The sequence below is a fragment of the Amaranthus tricolor genome, chromosome 4 (genome assembly GCF_026212465.1).
Source record: "Amaranthus tricolor cultivar Red isolate AtriRed21 chromosome 4, ASM2621246v1, whole genome shotgun sequence".
NCBI lineage: Eukaryota > Viridiplantae > Streptophyta > Magnoliopsida > Caryophyllales > Amaranthaceae > Amaranthus > Amaranthus tricolor.
In genome coordinates, this window is record NC_080050.1 from 13694397 (window position 1) to 13714778 (window position 20382).

Here is a 20382-nt window from a genome sequence, read left to right on the forward strand (position 1 = left end):
TGATTTTGTAGAATATTAGGAAAATATTTAGTTTCCTAAAATATGATTTATAATCTTATATATATTAATATTATATTTCCTAAAATATTTAGTTTCCTTGCGACGGAAATCATTCTTACATATATTTCGTCTCTTCTTTTTGTCTCTCTTCCGTATTCAAAACACACAAAAAAACAAAAAGTTATTTTCAAAGTAACGTAGAAAACTGGTACATAAATTGCCAATTATCCCATTCATAAGCAAGAAGAATAATTTCTAACAGCTACACCAAACAAGAAAGAAAGGGAGAAAAAAAAATGACAACAATAAGCCAACCAGTATTAGCTTATGATCGAAAAAACGAAGTTAAAGAATTTGAAGAAACAAAACTGGGAGTAAAAGGTTTAATTGACTCGGGTATAACTCAGATTCCATCCATCTTCCATCACCCCGAAGAAAACCTGGTTGACACAGCAAACTCGGAGTCAAAGTTGGGTGTGGATCCAATACCCGTGATAGATCTTTCGGGTCCAAAAGAAGAGGTGGTGGATGAGATCCGAGAAGCAGCAGGGAAGTTTGGGTTTTTTCAAGTGATAAACCATGGAATTTCAGTTTCTCTCCTTGACGGACTTGTTAAAACGGTGAAGGAATTTCATGAACTTCCTGCTGAGGAAAGGATGAAGTATTACAGGAGAGATATGGAGACAGGTGTGAATTACTTTTCTAATGTTGATTTGTTTGTTTCAAAAGCAGCTAGTTGGAGAGATACTTTGCAATTGAGGTTAAGCCCTACTATGGCTCAGCCTGATGCTATTCCTCATGTTTGTAGGTACACATCTTTCATCTTTTTTTTGCTTTTTATTTTAGAAATTATTATCAATAATACTTCATCCGTTCCGTTTTAGTCGGTACATTTGCATGAATACGGGTATTAAGAAAATTGATTGACCTACAGTGTAGCTCATTATTTACTTTATAGAGTATAGTATTTTATTATTGTTAATTGAAAAAGAAAAAGGAAAAATGGGTTACTTTATAGATATAGTATAGTATTTCATTATAGAGTATAGAGTAGGATAAAAATAGGGTAGGTAGAACTTTAAATGATTGTTTTATTACTAAAAACGAAAATGTAGCAAATAATATGAAATTGCCAAAAATAGAAAATGTAGCGTGTATTATGAAACGGAAGAACTACAATATTTTAAGTATTTTTTATAATATTACTTCTTTCATTTTTTGTTTGTCCACGTTAATTTTATCCACTTTAAAACAGAAAATTTAAAATAGATTTTTAATGTATATATATTAATTATAAAATATATTTATGTGAGATTTTAAACATATAAAAAAAACTGAGCTGAGTACAGCTTACATGACTTTTTTTAGATAATTACATTAATTAAGTAAATTAATGCTTGTCTAATTAAAAATTGATAGCTTATCAAACATCTCTTGAAAGAAATATGTAAATTAATATTTTTAGGGTTCATTTTTCAGATTTCACCCAGAACTCCTTAAATGTTGGACGCAACCTTAACTTTATTTTCTAAGTCATTTAGCTTTCAATTCAAATCTGGAGTGATATCTTTTGACGAGCCTAATTCTCATTGAACAATCAAACAAATACTTCATTCATTTTAAATTACTAAAATATTATACTCTAATAATATATTATACTTAATATATTTTTTTTATTTTGTACTTCTATAAAGTTCGTTTTCAATAATAGGTGTATATATCATTTTGCATGAAATTAGTGGTAGTCATGCTACGTCTTTCGTTTTAAAATACTTACAATTTTGATTTTTTCATACGGTAAAATGTAATAATTTAATCCTTAATACTTTTAATTATGTTAAATAAATTAAAATTTAACATTAATAATATTTACATCGATTTAAATCAAATAAAATTACATTTAACTATATTTTAACTTATAGATTAAAAATTAATTAATATTAAAAGAGATAAATAAATAGTATAAGCAACTCCAATCTACAAGTAAATTAAAAAAGAAGAATTATATTCCCTTCTATTTATCTTAAGTGTCTCATTTACTTTATGCACTCTATCCAATACACTTATTCAATCCTTAATATATCGAGTTATGTATGATTAAAAATTATAAAAAATTGATATTAATAATCTTTACATCAAAACGAATCAAATAAGATTCCACATGACTATGTTTTAATTATAGATTAATAATAAAATGGAATTAAAAAGTGATAGATGATTAATGTCTTACAAGTAAATGGGACAACTAAAGTGAATAGGTGTGAGTATTATTTAATGGTGCAAATCTCAATGTGAAAGAAATTAGACGAACGAAGGAAGTCAAAAAAGTTTATGAGATATCAGTAGTATTTATGTCAGTTGTGGTGTCGTGTAAACTTCGCATGAGATGTGTGGTGACTGATGATCTCCAAAAAAAAAACTAAGTGGAAATTTGATGTGACTGACTTCATATTCGTCTCAACATTAGATTAAGTTTTCCATCAATTTAAATCTACACATTTTTTGTGAGGTGAAGTATATGGACTAGAGGTGATCAAACACCGGGTCGAGTGAGAAAAAATTGCCCATTGATGCAGGCCGGGTCAAAGTACGGGTTTAAAGTTTCTGCCCAAACTCGTAATGTGCGGGATTGCGGGCCTATTTTATATATTATTTAATTGTATCATACAATAAAACTAAAATTAAAATATTATTTTTTCCTTTTCAAATTAATTGCAACTTAGAAAAATGTCATTATTAATTCTTTACTCTTAATTTTTGTTTAATTTTTTTTTTATAAGTTGAAATATAATTAAGTGATATCTTGTTTGAATCATTTCATTGTAAAGATTATTAATATATAACTTTTGTAATTTTCATTACATATAATTAAGAATATTAATAATTAAATTAGTACATCAAACTTCATAACAAATAAAATATTGCAAAAAACATTTGTACTTATCCTTTTTATTGAACATGTGTAGTGTAAGAATATAAGGTGGTCCTTTTAATTAGTTCCAATTTCCAAACGTAACTGTGCCGGGCCAAACCAAACAATTTAACAAATATAACGATACTTAAATCATTCCATCAATAGTTGAATACTCTAATGTAAGAGTGCAAGACTATTCAGTAACACTACACAAAAATTCACCAACACCAAACACAATGCACAACAGCTAGACAATATAGACAACCAGCACACCATGAGCTTCGAGCAGCACACGTAGCCCCAAAGTTGTATGATTTTTAGATAACAACGATTAGAGATATTAAGGATTAAAATGTTCTCTCAGCAATAATATCAATTTTTTATAATTTTTAGTTAAGAATAATTCGAGATATTAATGATTAAAATGTTGCCTCGTAAAGTGTTAAAAATTAAATGAGACTATAGGTTGAATAGAAAGTAGTATATAAATATAGTAATGGTCATAAAATTTTATGCTCAATAATTAGACACTTATTTTACTATATTTTAATATGCTTTATATTCTTTTTCTAATTCTACGTAATATTAAGTATTTAGGAATAATCAAATTGTATTGATTCAAGGTTTTACAATATTTTGTTTCCTTTAAAACTCTAGACGTGATTAATTAAGCTCTCTCTCATACTAATTGTAATTTTCGATTTTGAAAAACTACTTGGTATTTTTATTTAGATCAATCAATCAAAATACGACAAATCAAATCAAGATAAATAAAATACGCCAAATCAAAATGCGAGAAAATTTTGTTAAATTGTAGTATTAGGATTATTTCTCATGTTAAACTTGAATTCAAAGTACATATTTTGTTTTTAAATTGTATTTGAAAAATATATTTTGTTAACTTCGTATGCTTTAAATCATTAGTACAATATCACAACTGTAGGAATGCTAATGGATGATCGAATGCAACAAGAGGGGGGGGGGGGGGTGAATTGTTGTGTAGTAGGTTTAAGATTTTTGCCTCTAATTTTTGCGGAATTGTATCAAGTAAAGAACAAAACTTAAACTCAAAAACGAAAAGAAAAATAATAAAGGAGACAAAGATTTTACGTGGAAACCTTCTTGGCCTAATAAGAAGGAAAAACCACGACCCCCCGGGATTTCAAAATTCTCACTATGTTAAGGCAATCAATTACAATTACACAAAACAATGTTTGCTTCACTTGAAGCTTCTCAATTCTCTAAATGCTTCACTCAAAGCTTCTCTACTTAGGCCTACTTCTCTTCTCTTCTCTTTCTCTCCTTCTCTTTCTCTTCTCTCGATTCTATTCTCTATTCCCTTAGACTTCCCATAAGTCTAATTACAACAAAACACTCAATTACCCTTTACAAGGCCAATTCTCATGAAGATTAAAATTAAGTAGTTGCTCAAAAACAGAAAATATTTTTCTTTGAATGATCTCCCTTAAATGGACACTCTCTATTCTTATCCGCTTAACCGTAGCTTCCCTCTTTTATAAAGGGAACAGCCGTCAGTGCACTCAGCCCACGTTCTCCATGAGATGCACTTATCCCACGACTTCCATAAACTTACTTGCTCCCAAAGAAAGTGGGAAGTTAGTTGAAAGTAGGAGTGGAACATAACTGCTGTACGGTTAATATTACATGGGTTAAAGGAAGATCCTAAAATGTAGGAGACTAATTCAAAGTAGAGAACAAGTCTCTTGGATGTCCGAGTTTATAGGAGATAAACAAGGAATTAGTCTTCTCCATGTTTTTAGGCGTATTAAAAACATTTTGCCAATTAATAAATAAATTTAATTAAGCAACTAATTAAATTTTAACCTTTTACATTAACTAAAAACAGAAAACATAATTTTCGTAACTTCCAGTCAATGTCTTCTTCAGACCTGTATTGTGGGGAACAACGCACTGTCTCCATCTACAACTTTCGTCAGGACTTCAACTCTAGGAACAGTAAACTGACTTCTAAAGCAATTGCTCAACTTCTTGGATATTTGAGACATGTACAACTTCCACGAATCAAGTCATAGGCTTCATCAACGATTCAAATTAAACCGGATATATACCTACAAAACAATCTCTAAAAATATGTTTGTTTATTTAAAAGTAAAGTCATCATCAAAACCTTAAGAGACCAACAAATTCCCCCTTTTTGATGATGGCAAACTTTATAAACAAACTTAAGTAAAATAGAGTAAAACAAATTTCTTAGAGCATACTAGAGATTAAAGCAACTCTAAATAACTTAGCAAATCAACTCGTTACAATATAATTTACCAAGCATTCACAATAAAACAGTTTACTCCATAATATCAAATATTTTTCAAAACTTTCAAAATTAATTAACCTAAAACTTAAATAAAATAAACTAAGTTAAACTAAAATAAACTGACATAATAACTAACATAATTAAACTAACACACATTGTTAAATAATTTCAATCAGAAACATTTTGAGAACAAATGCTCAAGAACAATAAATATCCTCAAAAACTTAGCAACACAGATGATCACTAAACATAGAATCAATATTAATCAACCAAGATATGTAACTGTGTATTCACTTCTCCTCTTAAGTTTGTGCATAATCTTCCCCCTTTTGTCATCAATCAAAAAGAAGTGGGAGTTATCAAAACTCAGCACAAACCAAATAGATTTGTTAGTGATGAAAACAAGAAACAATAATGAAAGCAAGCACCATAAAAGTAATCAAACCTGCAAATAGTCAATTGTCACAGACCATGAAAATAAAAACAAAGAAAGTAAAGTAGCAATTGTTCAAAGGTACATCAACAATGTACCCCAGATGGTACAAAGTAAAAGATGAAATTGTTTGTGAAATGTAACAGCCAATCAAATCTTAAAAACATAGGGAGAGGGTTCAAGGGGCAGTCTCTTCTTCGTCTACATATTCGGTCTGCACTTCTACTGTATCCAACTTTGCACCAAGACGATGCTCCATCATGGTCAGTTGATCAACAATTGAAGCGAGTGAGACACGAACTTCATCTTGAAAAGTACTGAATTGAGACTGTAGATCATTAAGCTTGGAGAGAACAGAATGTGAAGATGCTGTAGGAATAGGATCAGCACAACCAATACCAGGAGATGATGGAAATGGTGGTGGTGTAAAGTGAATAGGTGATGGAGGTGGTGATGAAGTTTGATTTGGTGGTGGAGTGGTTGGCTTGGGTGAGAGAGGTTCGTTTAAAGTAGGCTCAGGAATGGTTTCAGAAGTGATATCATCAACCTTTTGGTTCAGTAGATTTCGAAATGAATTCTCGCATTAGATTTGGAAAAATGGAATTGCAACTAAAATTTGTCATCAAAATCTCCCATTCTTGATTTTGTAAAATGTCATGCAATTTAGGAAAATAAGTAGAATCATACCAGTACTTGTCTAACCCAAATCCTACAGACATTTCTTTTGCAACTTCTTCAGCACTATTAGGATCAGCAAGCTTCAAACGTTTGACTATTTTGGAAGATGATCCACCTTTTGGTGATGAGATCTTGCGTTTTGTACCAGTAGGTTCAGTAGATTGTTTGGGTGATGTATTTGTGGTTTCTTTGGTGGTGAGTGGTGCAGCATCCAGTAATGGTGGAGGATGAACCACTCTCAGAGGTTTTGGCTGTGATTGTTTACGGGATTTAGGGGTTTTCTTTGAGGAACTTGGGGTTTTCATTTTGAAGTGTTGAATAGATTGAGAGATAGGGATGAGAACGGTTTCTTGAAGAGGAATTGAGAAGGCGTGTGAAGTGTGAAGTAAGAGAAAGGTTTAATAATGTGATGAAATGACGGTTTCCTTAAGTCCAATCCCTTTAATGCTCTAATCATAGCGTTTGATATGGAAAGATTTTGAAGAGATGGGATTGAAAACCGTTTCCCATTATTTTTATTTTAAGTTGGCCGTAAAAAAATGTGAAATATGAAAACAAAATATGAATAAATAAAATATGAATATGAATATTAAAATAAAATATGAAAACAAAATAGAAAAATGATGAATTAAGAAAAACAAAAAAAATTATAAAGAAAATAACGAACATATTGCCGTGGTCTGATCAAACTAACAACATGCAAACAAGAAAATATTCATAGTACAAACTTCATTACGTGTTTACCTGATCCATGCAATAATTGATTTTCAATCAAAATTTTGAGGTTGATTCCTGACCCTCTTTTTTTTTTATGATGCTTCATTGGAAATTTTATGCAACCAACTTTAGTGGAGCTTGATCATACCAAGTTCCAATTTCATCTTTTCATATTGTTCCCTAGGAAGTGGTTTGGTCAGAATATCTGCAACTTGTTCATTTGTGTTAACATGCCTTAATATAATATTTTTGTGTTCTACGTTATCCTTAAGAAAATGATGTCTAATATGTATATGTTTAGCACGAGAATGATGCACTGGATCTTTGGATATACATATGGCACTGGTATTATCACAATAAATAGGAATGCATTCAACTTTAATACCAAAATCTCTTAGTTGCTGTTTTATCCAAAGCATTTGGGAACAGCAAGCTGCTGCTGCTACGTATTCAGCTTCGGCTGTGGATAATGCAACCGTGTTTTGTTTCTTGGAACTCCATGAAACTAAACAAGAGCCAAGAAATTGTACCATACCTGACGTGCTTTTTTTATTAACTAGATCACCTGCATAATCTGCATCATTAAAACCTTTTAAATCAAAAACATCACTTTTAGGATTAAAATAAGGACAAGTCGTCTGTTCCCTTCAAATATCTTAAAATTCGTTTGACTGCCGTGAGATGTGATTCTTTAGGATTTGATTGAAATCTAGCACATAAACCAACACTAAATGAAATATCGGGTCTACTTGCAGTTAGATATAATAAGGAACCTATCATGCCTCGATACATTGTTTGATCTACGTTAGTTCCTTTTAGGTCTTCATCTAATCTAACATTTGTAGCCATGGGTGTATGGTTGGTTTTAGCATTTGTTAGACCATATTTCTTTAGAAGTTCTTTTATGTATTTTTGTTGATGAATAAAAATACCATTTTCAGTTTGTTTAATTTGTAAACCAAGGAAGAAATTTAGTTCTCCCATCATGCTCATTTCAAATTCAGTGCCCATTAGGTTAGCAAATTCTTTACATAATAAATCATTAGTGGCACCAAAAATAATATCATCAACATAAATTTGAACAACCAAAATATTAGAACCTTTATTCTTAAAGAACAAGGTTTTGTCGATTTTTCCTCTTACAAAGTTATTTTGAATCAAAAACTTTGAAAGTCTTTCATACCATTGCCTAGGAGCTTGCTTCAAGCCATATAGGGCTTTATCAAGCTTGTAGACATGATCAGGACAAGAGGTATTTTCAAAACCTGGGGGTTGTTCAACAAAAACTTATTCATCAAGAAAGCCATTTAAAAAAGCACATTTCACATCCATTTGATATAATTTAAAATTCATGAATGCAGCAAAAGAAATTAAAATTCTAATAGCTTCTAACCTTGCTACCGGAGCAAATGTCTCAGTATAATCAATAACTTCTTGTTGATTGTACCCTTTGACCACGAGTCTTGCTTTGTTTCTTACAATTATTCCATGCTCATCTAGCTTATTCCGAAATACCCATTTCAAACCAATTACTTTCTTGCCTTTTGGTTTGGGTTCTAAGTGCCACACTTTATTTCTTTCAAATTCATTTAATTCATCTTGCATGGCTACTATCCATTCGGAATCCTTTAGAGCTTCTTCGTGATTTTTGGGTTCAAGTGATGATAGGAACGCAAAGTGTGCACAAAAGTTTCTCAGTTGGGATCTGGTTTGTGTTCCTTTATTCATATCACTTATAATCAGATCAAGAGGATGATAACTTTGGTATTTCCAAGGTTTAGGCACAAATTCTCTGGAGGGAACAGTAGCATGTTCTGTTTCAGCATCTGGTTTTGCATTTTGTTCAGCTACTGGATCATCTTGGTCAGCTGCGGGAACAACTAGATTGGGAACAGTCTGCTGGTCCTGTTGTTCTGGCAGTTCCTGGATTTGGTCAGTTTCTTCTGCCTCTTCTTGTGTAGACTGTTCACTTGCTGTTCCATGATCTTGCACTTTAATTCCTTCATCATCATCTTCCAAGTTTGCAAGACCTATTTTAATATTACTTGTTTCCTGTTCACTTGTTGAAAAGTTAGTTTCATCAAAAATTATGTGAACAGATTCCTCTACGCACATTGTTCTCTTATTATAAACTCTGTAAGCTTTGCTATGTGATGAATAACCGAGGAATACTGCTTCATCACTTCTTTCATCAAACTTACCTATATTTCGTTTACCATTCACATGAACAAAACATTTGCATCCAAATACACGAAAATAGAAAATATTTGGTTTAACACCTTTGAGTAATTCATAGGGTGTTTTAGAAGTGATTGGCCTTATTAGTACACGATTCAATATGTAACATGCAGTATTGACGGCTTCTGCCCAAAAATTCCTAGGTAGACCACTAGCAATCAACATGGTCCTAGCCATTTCTTCTAAGGTCCTATTTTTCCTTTCTACCACTCCATTTTGTTGTGGTGTTCTAGGTGCGGAAAAATTGTGATTTATGCCATGTTCATTGCAATAATTCATGAAGTTTGAATTTTCAAATTCTTTCCCATGATCAGACCTTATGTGAACGATTTGATTATTGGTAGATTTTTGTATTTTATTAGCAAAAGAAACAAACTCATCAAAAGCTTCATCTTTGCTTACCAAAAATAAGGTCCAAGTAAATCTACTAAAATCATCAACTATGACAAACACATATCTTTTGCCACTACAACTTTGTGTTCTCATAGGTCCACATAAATCCATATGAATTAATTCTAATGGTCTAGTGGTAGTCACAACGTTCTTTGATTTAAAGGATGACCGCACTTGTTTTCCTTTAGCATAAGGATCACAAACTTCATTTTTAAGGAATTTTATTGCAGGTAATCCTCTTACTAGGTCTTTTGATCTTAATGTGTTAATCAATGAATAACTAGCATGACCTAGACTTTTGTGCCAAAGAAGTAGGTCTTCTTCAATAACACTTAAACACGTTAGACTGTTTCTGGGAACAGTGTCCAGGTCAACCACATAGGTGTTCCCTTTTCTGATTCCCTCCAGCACAGGGTCTCCTGTACTGTTCCTAGTTTTTATGCATCGTTCAGAAGTAAACTTAACATAGTTACCTTTGTCGCAAAATTGAGAAATACTTAACAAATTGTGTTTTAAATTCTCGACTAAAAATACGTTATCGATGGCATGGGAACTAGACCTTCCAACCTTTACTTTGGCAATTATCTCACCCTTCATGTTGTCACCGAAGGTTACTGTTCCCCCATCATAGGCTTCAAGTGAGAGAAATTTAGATTTGTCACCCGTCATATGTTTGGAACACCCACTGTCGAGATACCATGAGTTGTTCCCCCTCACTTGAACCTGCAAAGCAAACTAATGGTTAGGTACAGGAACCCATTCATCCTTGGGTTCCTTGTCGACAATACTTGAATCACATTTCTTAATCCATATTCGTTCGACATAATTTTTATTTGCTTTGATATGCTGTTCCTTCTTTATACATTGATGTTTCAGGTGTCCACTTTTACCACAGAAGGAACATATTTTGCTACTAGGGAGATCTACATAGACCTTTTTCTTTTTATCGTTCTTCATATAGCCTAGTCCTTCTTTACTTTTGATTTTAGCATTTAGAATCCATTTGGGAATTTCATTGAATTTCCCTTTTCCTTTTAAGTTTATTTTATTTTTCAAATTTTCATTTTCAATTTCGTAGGATTCTAATTTTGATTTCAACTTTTGAAATTCAGTGTTAACCATGTGAGTAGATATGTTGTTTGCATCTTTACTTAATCCTAACAATCTGTTTTGATTCATTTCGATACTAAGGAAAATAAATTCTTGTTTCAATTTCTCAATTGTCTCTTTCAAAACAACATTCTGATCTAGCAAATTAAAAAATCTGCTTTGTACATCTATTCTAAATGAATTTAGATAGGATACATGATCCTTGTTTGAGTTGAGGTCTTTCTCAATTTGGAGACACTTAGCTGTTTTTTCATTCAATTTTTCTTGTGTCTCTAACAACAATTTGATTAATTTATTCTTACTTAAATTAGACAATTGTTTAGAAGATGGACTAGAAGACATTACCTCTTTTTCTTTAGACTCTTCATGAGATGCCATGAGACACAGATTTGCGGTTTCTTCCTCCACTGGAGCTTCTGTCTCAGCCTCGCTCTCCGTATCACCCCAAGCTGCGATCATTGCCTTTCTAAAATCAGTTTTGAAGTTTTCCTTCTTATATTGTCTTCCAACTTCTCTTGCTTTTCCCTTGCCCCTCTCATTTTTCCATTGAGGGCAATCCTTGATGAAGTGTTCAGTGCTCCCGCATTTGTGGCATTTAAAATTTGTCTTCAAGTTTGTAGTTCCCTTTTCTTTATTATTTCTTTGATTTCCATATCTTCTGTTCCTGAAGAATTTTTTGAATTTACGTGCCAACAAAGCTGCTTCCTTTTCACCATCTTCTGATTCTTCACTATCATCTGCTGCCAGAGCCAATCCTTTGTTTCGGGAACTGTCAGCGGTTCCCAAATGCAATTCATGGGTCATTAGAGAACCAGCCAGCTCTTCCAAATTAAACTTGGTGAAATCTTTGGACTCTTGGATGGCAGTGACCTTTGCTCTCCAGCGTTCGTCTTGAGGAAGACTCCTAAGTACTTTCCTCACTTGTTCATCAACGGGAATGATTCTACCAAGAGAGACTAACTCATTCGTAATGTTTGTGAACCTAGTGAATATCTCTTGAATGTTTTCCCTCGGTTCCATGACGAATCTTTCATATTTGGACATTAGCAAGTCAATCTTGGATCTCTTTACTTCACTAGTACCTTCATGGGTAACTTCTAGCAGGTCCCAAATCTGCTTAGCGGTTTTGCAACCCATAATACGATTGTGCTCATTTGGACCAAGCCCACAGTGAAGTAACTTGATTGCAAGAGCGTTCATCTCCATCTTTTGAAAATCTTCTTTTTCATATTCAGTGATTGGTTTTGGAACAGCTTCATTGTTGGAGTTGATGGTCGTCACCTCAAAGTCTCCAATTTCAATGACTCTCCAAACTTGATAGTTTTCGGCCTTTATGAAAATTTCCATTCTATTTTTCCAGTAAGTATAGAATTTCCCATCGAACATGGGTGGCCTTTGTGTGGAGTACCCCTCTTCCATACGCTCGTTCATCTTCAACATCTTTCCAGGGAACAGGATACTGCTCTCAGGGTTTCCTGATTAAATGAGGAACAGGGCTCTGATACCAATTGTAGGAATGTTAATGGATGATCGAATGCAACAAGAGGGGGGGGTGAATTATTGTGTAGTAGGTTTAAGATTTTTGCCTCTAATTTTTGCGGAATTGTATCAAGTAAAGAACAAAACTTAAACTCAAAAACGAAAAGAAAAATAATAAAGGAGACAAAGATTTTACGTGGAAACCTTCTTGGCCTAATAAGAAGGAAAAACCACGACCCCCCGGGATTTCAAAATTCTCACTATGTTAAGGCAATCAATTACAATTACACAAAACAATGTTTGCTTCACTTGAAGCTTCTCAATTCTCTAAATGCTTCACTCAAAGCTTCTCTACTTAAGCCTACTTCTCTTCTCTTCTCTTTCTCTCCTTCTCTTTCTCTTCTCTCGATTCTATTCTCTATTCCCTTAGACTTCCCATAAGTCTAATTACAACAAAACACTCAATTACCCTTTACAAGGCCAATTCTCATGAAGATTAAAATTAAGTAGTTGCTCAAGAAAAATATAATGAATTAATTGACATTGAAAAACAGAAAATATTTTTCTTTGAATGATCTCCCTTAAATGGACACTCTCTATTCTTATCCGCTTAACCGTAGCTTCCCTCTTTTATAAAGGGAACAGCCGTCCGTGCACTCAGCCCACGTTCTCCATGAGATGCACTTATCCCACGACTTCCATAAACTTACTTGCTCCCAAAGAAAGTGGGAAGTTAGTTGAAAGTAGGAGTGGAACATAACTGCTGTACGGTTAATATTACATGGGTTAAAGAAAGATCCTAAAATGTAGGAGACTAATTCAAAGTAGAGAACAAGTCTCTTGGATGTCCGAGTTTATAGGAGATAAACAAGGAATTAGTCTTCTCCATGTTTTTAGGCGTATTAAAAACATTTTGCCAATTAATAAATAAATTTAATTAAGCAACTAATTAAATTTTAACCTTTTACATTAACTAAAAACAGAAAACATAATTTTCGTAACTTCCAGTCAATGTCTTCTTCAGACCTGTATTGTGGGGAACAGCGCACTGTCTCCATCTACAACTTTCGTCAGGACTTCAACTCTAGGAACAGTAAACTGACTTCTAAAGCAATTGCCCAACTTCTTGGATATTTGAGACATGTACAACTTCCACGAATCAAGTCATAGGCTTCATCAACGATTCAAATTAAACCGGATATATACCTACAAAACAATCTCTAAAAATATGTTTGTTTATTTAAAAGTAAAGTCATCATCAAAACCTTAAGAGACCAACAACAACGATAAAGTTTGATAATAATCCGACTCCGTATCCGACTCCGTTGGAGGTCCGAGAGTCCCAGTCGGGGCAAACTTGGAGTATGCATAATCCGACTCCGAGTGGAGGTAGACTGAAAAAAAAATTTCGACTAAAATCCGGAGCAAAGTTGGAGTATGTATAATCCGAGCCGAGTCCGACCCATTGCCATCCCTATCGGTGAGTAGTAGAATTCTCTTAAGAGAGTTCCACAATCGTGTTTAAGTAAATATGGGCCGGATTGGATAAATGTCTTTTAAATTTAATATGGGCTTTAAATTATCATTTGTAATAAGAATAATTTGTGAATTACAGCCTTAAAGTTTAGCACTTTGTGAATTATAGCCTCAATATTTATTTTCTTGCGAATTACAGCCACCAAAGTAACAAAGTTTGCAGGTTCAAGACAAAACACAAAATTCTGACCATTTTGGTGGTCGAAATTTTAGGTTATGTGGTCGGAATTTTATGTTTTTGGCTTGAACTCGTAAACTTTAATACTTTGGTGGCTGTAATTTGCAAAAAATATACATTGAGGCTGTAATTTGCAAAAGCACTAAACTATAAAACTGTAATTTGCAAATTATTCTTATAATAATTAAATTGAAAAAATATTAATGATTCTCATTTAACATTGTCATTTATAATATTTCAATTATACATTAATATGTTATTTAAAAAGACCCATTTCCAACTCTTATTAAGCTCTTTTATAGCCCACTTTATTTTAATTATAGTACAGCCTGTTTTAGGCCTGATCTATTTTTGGTCTAACCCTTACAAATTCTTCTAAAAACGGGTTAAATAAGGGCTCAAAATGGGGGCCCGACCCATTGAGCACCTGAGCTTATTTGCACGCTGAAGAATGTCGTTTATGTATTTTCTTTGTGAGAGAAATAAACCTTAGGAATGGGGTATTACCTCAACATCAAAGAAAGTATGATAGAGTGGCTAGATCTTTAAGGGAGTACCGAGATACTAAAGTGCGAATACAAAAGTCAAGTATTGAAGGGTTTGGTCTAGTGACAATAATGTCATCAACATACACTATGAGATAAACAGGAGAAGGGGATTTTTGTAGAACAAAAAGGAAGAGGTCAGACATAGTAAAGGTGAAGCCCTGGGATAAGAGATAAGAACCTAACTCATTACCTTGGTTAACGTTCCTTAAAGGAGTGCGTTATTGACATAGGTATTAGAATCTTGATTTTGATCTACGATTTTACGATCTTACAATTCAAAAATAAACAATCAATTTGGACTATATGTAGTATCTTAATGTGGTAGAATCATATGATCCTACTTAGCTCATAAATGGTAGGATCATAACACGATTACACGATCCTATGATCCAACGATCTGATCATACTTGGTAGTTTCAATCATAATTTTTTTTTATATAATACAAATTTCACTTATGTATAAATATATATTTAAAATAACAATTGATACCTTTATAAAATTCAAGTTTTTCTTGATTTGATGTTTAATGATTATTAAAATTATTTTTTAAATATGAAATCAAATAGTTTTCACTTAATCGTAAATTAAAAAAAAAAAACAAATATAATTGATAATAAATAATTCAAAGTACATTAATTCTAATTTGTAGGATCACACGATCCTACGATTCGATTCTACCGATTTCGATCCTACCACCTTAATGATCTAAAGTAGAATCTCAATCCTAATAACCATGGCTACTAATATCAAGTTGTCTAAGGTTCCAACAATCAACATCGGGGCGTTGGTGAAAACCTTTAGTAGCAAGTCGAGCCTTCAGATGATCAACGGAACCATCGACTTTATATTTGACTGGAAAAACCCATTTACACCCAACAACTCTGGATGCATCGATAGAAGGGACTAAGTTCCAAGTTCGCGGGATAAAGCATCGAACTTACTAGTCATGTCTTGACGTCGTAGTGGATGTTTTTTAGCACCAAGGATATTAGATGGATCAGGAATAGGGATTGAATAGTTGTGTGTAAAAGGTAGTCTGAATTAAAAATACTTGCTAATTAGTTTTCTTTCTTGAGGAGGCCTTGAAATTTGGTTAGTATTTGTATGTGTAGTGTGATTAGGAATTTCAGGAGAAAGTGGCGTAGGAATATGGGATTGATGGGCGGCAATAGATGCGCTCGATGGTATAGTATTAGATTGGGTTGGCATTTGTATTTGTAGAGTACACATAGTAGTAGAGGCATTTGATGTATTTGTAGTTAGAGTAGAATGTCTATGACAATGTGTAATAGAAAGTGCTATTAAAATGTGGGGTATAGTTTGTTAGAGCTGGAACATTCTATACTTGTAATACATGAATACAGATTGAAACCCATGTATTAACATAATTGTAGAGTAAATGTTGGAAATTGTAGAGTAAATATTGGAAGTAGAATTAGTAAGGGAGATATAAGGAAAATCAGTTTCAAAAATATTAAAGAGTCGACACAATAAAAAACACTTTGGAAAGTGGAATAACCAACAAAAATGCATGGAGTTTACTTGGGTTGTAATTTGTGCATATGATCGTAACCGGTTAACACAGATAACCAAAACTTCTTAATTCATTGTAGTTTGGGCTAGTTTTGAATAAAAGTTGATAGGGTGAAATAATGTGAAGTGTAGAAGTAGGAAGATGGTTAATGAGATATGTGACTGTAGAAAAGGTGTTAGACCAATATTTTAAAGGCATATTAACATGAGATAAAAGGGTAAGACTAGTTTCTACAATATGATGATGACGTCGTTCAGCATAACCCTTATGTTCAGGTGTATGAGGTGGAGGTGTGAGATGGCCGATGCCACAAGAAGGGAGATGAAATTGAATTTTGGTATGTTCTCCACCAATTGTCACTGAAAATTTCTTGCAAAGAGTCGAATTTGTGCTTAATTGGATACAACCAAGTGTATTTAATTTGGTGTAATGATCAATATAAATAATGTATTATTTAAAATGATCATAAGATAAGATGGGAGAAGTCCAAACATAAGATATAAAATATATTTTTGAATATTAGAATAAATGGAGTATATTATTATTGCTTTAACACATAAATTAGTATTGAAGAAGAGGTGAAGAAACTTTTTTATTTAGTATCGACGAAGAGGTGAGGAAACTTTTTGTTTTCTATTTGATGTAATACATTTTGCATGTGAAAAGTTTTCATAAAAAAAGCTAATGTGGACCAGAGGAAAAGTGAAGGGAGAGAATGATGTGAATTTTTATTCCACACCATTAATAGTCCTCTAACAACAAGAAAAAGCACATTAACATTTTAATTAGCCGTTATGAACCTGGTCAAACGCGAGTAGAAAAATAAAACTAAAATTTCTATTTAGTCATTGTTTCTTTTTTTTTTTGGCATTATTATATTTCACTATTTACCCGTTTTATTTTTTATTCTTGGTAATAATTTTTCTAACTTCTTTCTGAAAGAGAATAGCTTTGGATGCAACAATGGCAGTATGATGTACAGGCCAAAATACATTATACGAACCCTAGGAACAAGTAAACTTATTCCTCAAGCCAAAACCCGCAAAACACGTTTTTAGGCCCTAACGCAATCGCTCGAATGAGCACTAGTCGAGCCAGCCTTTTGTTTGCTTTCCTCTGTTGCCTCGATCAAGCAAATACTTGCTTGTACCTTGCCTCTTTCAAGGCACCACTGAAATCTCTTTTGGTGCACTATCTTGCATTGATCAAGGCCTCCCTTGCCTTGCTCAATGCAACCCTTATTCACCATATTTCTTGTTCTTCGTTGCACCTCATTATGACACACCAAAGACTCTCTTCTGTAGCTCACTACATCATGAGCATTGGCTTGAGTCATCAAGCCATCACTTTCACACTTGGAACATTTGACACTTACTTTAACCCTAACATTTTCTAAATCAAGCTCTCTCAACTCAATCTCAATATCCAAAGATGAAAGTTAGTTCAATTCTAAAAGTTTTCCGTAAATTTCTTCTTTTTTTTTTTGAAAAATAAGTCACTTAAAACATACGCTTAACGTAGATAACGAAATTAATAAAATTTTTTCATAAAAAACGATCAAGTGGCGCAAACTTTTTTATTTGGAGGTATCCATTAAATATTCTTTGATAACAGATAACTCATGTTATTCAAATTTTCTAATGACACTAGTTGAAACTGATGATCTTGTGTTATGTCAGAAATGAGATAATTGAATGGAATAAGGAAGCTACACAACTAGCTGAGAAATTGATGGGTTATTTCTCTCTAGGATTGGGAGTAAAAGAAGATAAGTTAAAGGAATTGTCATGTGGTGAAGGAAGAGTAATGGTTGGGCATTATTATCCATATTGTCCTGAACCAAATAAGACCATTGGGATTGCCTCTCATACTGATCCTGGCATTCTCACTGTCCTTTTGCAAGACCAAGTTGGTGGCTTGCAAGTTAAATATGATGGTAAATGGGTTAATGTTAAACCAGTTCATGGTGCTCTTGTTATCAATGTTGGTGACTTGCTTCAGGTGATTATTTCTTTTTTTTTTTCCTACGAAATTAAATTTATTTTTAGTCGGAAGTATTTGCAAATTACAGCTTTAAAGGTTAGGATATTTGCGAACTACCTTTAATATTTCTTTTTTGCGAATTATAACCATCAAAGTATCAATATCTTTATCATTCAAGTCAATTCATAGGATTTGACCATTTTAGTAGTTGAAATTTTTGATTAAGTGGTCGGAATCCTATGATTTGGCTTGAGGATTTTGATGAGTGTAATTCACAAAAAATAAAATTGACGGTATAATTTACAAAAAGGCCTAAGTTTTAAGGCTGTAATTCAAAATTTTTTTAATGAGAAGTTGTAGAACACGCTGTTATTGAAAGATTATTAGAAAAGAAGAAAATTCATAAAATGTCACTTTAACATAAAACAATTAGTATAAATTCAAAATATGGCACTGATTGGTTATGTGAATTTGTTATATTAATAAGATGATATCCAATAACAAGTACAAGAGTGTGGAGCATCGAGTGTACGCTAATCCTTTGCATGAGCCACGCATATCAATTGCTATATTCTTCAATCCAAGCCGCAGGGAGGATTTCTACGGACCATTACCCGAAATTGTGTCGCCTGAACAACCTGCACTTTACCAACATTTTACGTACAATGAATTTATGTACAGATTCTTCTCAAAGGAGTTAGATGGAAAATCGTTGACCAATTTCTTCAGTTTGGAAAACAAGTCATAGATGATCATCATTATGGTTTTTATCATGATTTTATTGCTATGTATGATCATGTATTTATTTATGAAGCCTAAGTTCATTATTGTTGATCTGTTTGTTTTAGTAAGAAATGTTGGTTCTTGAAGAATTAATAAAGTAATGTGTTTGTAAGAGGCAAATAAAATAAGTGGAGCAAAGTGTGGCGAGAAATAAAGTTGTTAAGACAACATTGTTTAGGTTCAAACTTACATACTTTAATTGCCTAAAAGTAGATTGATTAGACACATTAAAGAAAGCAATTTCTAAGCAACTAGTCTCTTGATAGAGATACTCTTCAAGGCAAGCCTATTAATATTTTACAATTAAAAAACAAACGTCCACACTATACATGTTTTAACCTATTTGAATTTTGAAGCTGATATGTTAACCTATTCGAGTTGGTAATGAAGCGCGTGTTTGTTAATTTTTTTAAATAATATTTTAGGTCGGCCCACATAGACGCGTCTTTCAATGAGACCGTCTCTCACAATAATTTATTAATTTAAAAATGTCACACATAAATACATTGAATTGGGCTACAAGCAGAAACAACTGAGATTATTAGTTGATAGACACGACCGTCTATTTTCTAACTTAGTTTACATATATTATAAAGAGATAAGGGAAGGGATAAGGGGTCAATATAGGCCTAAAACCCTCATTTAGTGTTCTATATTTGTGATTCGTGTGTAAACACTAAATTATTCATTTTTTTTACTAGATTATATAGGGTGCATTCTCTGTATGTGGACTGATTAGAAATATTTGAATTGAAGTCATAATTGGAGATACGTGAAAAAAAATAATAGATTAGATTTTCTTTATAATCAGTCAAGAATAAAATAGGAAAAAGAAATAGAAGACCAAATTCCTTTAATTTTTTTTTCTCTTTTCTTTCTTTTTTATCCAATAAATGAAAAATGTATGGTCAACTTATAAAAGTCACATAGTTACAATTAAGTTTCAAATAAAAGTATGTTTAGCTTAGCAAGCTTATGTAGTTTTTAAGAAAATCAATATAAATCCATCTTCATTATTTGATTGCTCGACAAGGAGAAATGTTGAATCTTTTTAATAGATCTATCGATAACAATGAGTACATTAATTTCACATTTGTACGCGATTATCACTACATAAAAAGTTGCTTGTAACCAGACTTAAAAATGCAATTGCACACATTTATTTGTGTGCCTAAAATGTTTCCTCACACTTAAATAAATATGGTAAAAAAAGTGTGGGGAAAAATTAGGCAAACTTAATAAGTGTGGCAATTATGGATTTGGTTATGCTTATAAGCGTGGCTAAATGCACCTCTAGCCATACTTGTAAGCGATGAAACATCTCCTCACTTTTAAGCTTGAATATTTTTTTTTAAAAAAAATACCTGATTTATTAATAAAGATTCAAATGACATCTACATCAGAGATTAAAATTAGCAAGTACATAACAATTTTAACCAAATATATTTCAAAATTAACAAAACTATAATTGTTGTGTATGAGATCTGACATTTCTGAATATCTTCTTCCACATTGCTGTATGATAGAGCCTCCTACGAGGGGTTTTTCGATTTGTTGTAGTCTT

The 20382-nt window shown here is 32.5% G+C and overlaps 1 protein-coding gene across 1 annotated transcript; it reads left to right on the forward strand.

The window, feature by feature from the left end:
* Positions 1-107: 107 nt before the first annotated feature.
* On the forward strand, positions 108-18973 carry LOC130809851 (1-aminocyclopropane-1-carboxylate oxidase homolog 3-like). The gene is made up of 3 exons (XM_057675685.1): positions 108-808; positions 17732-18053; positions 18523-18973. The coding sequence occupies exons 1-3, from the start codon at positions 297-299 to the stop codon at positions 18781-18783; spliced, it is 1095 nt and encodes a 364-aa protein (XP_057531668.1). The 5' UTR covers positions 108-296; the 3' UTR covers positions 18784-18973.
* Positions 18974-20382: the final 1409 nt, after the last annotated feature.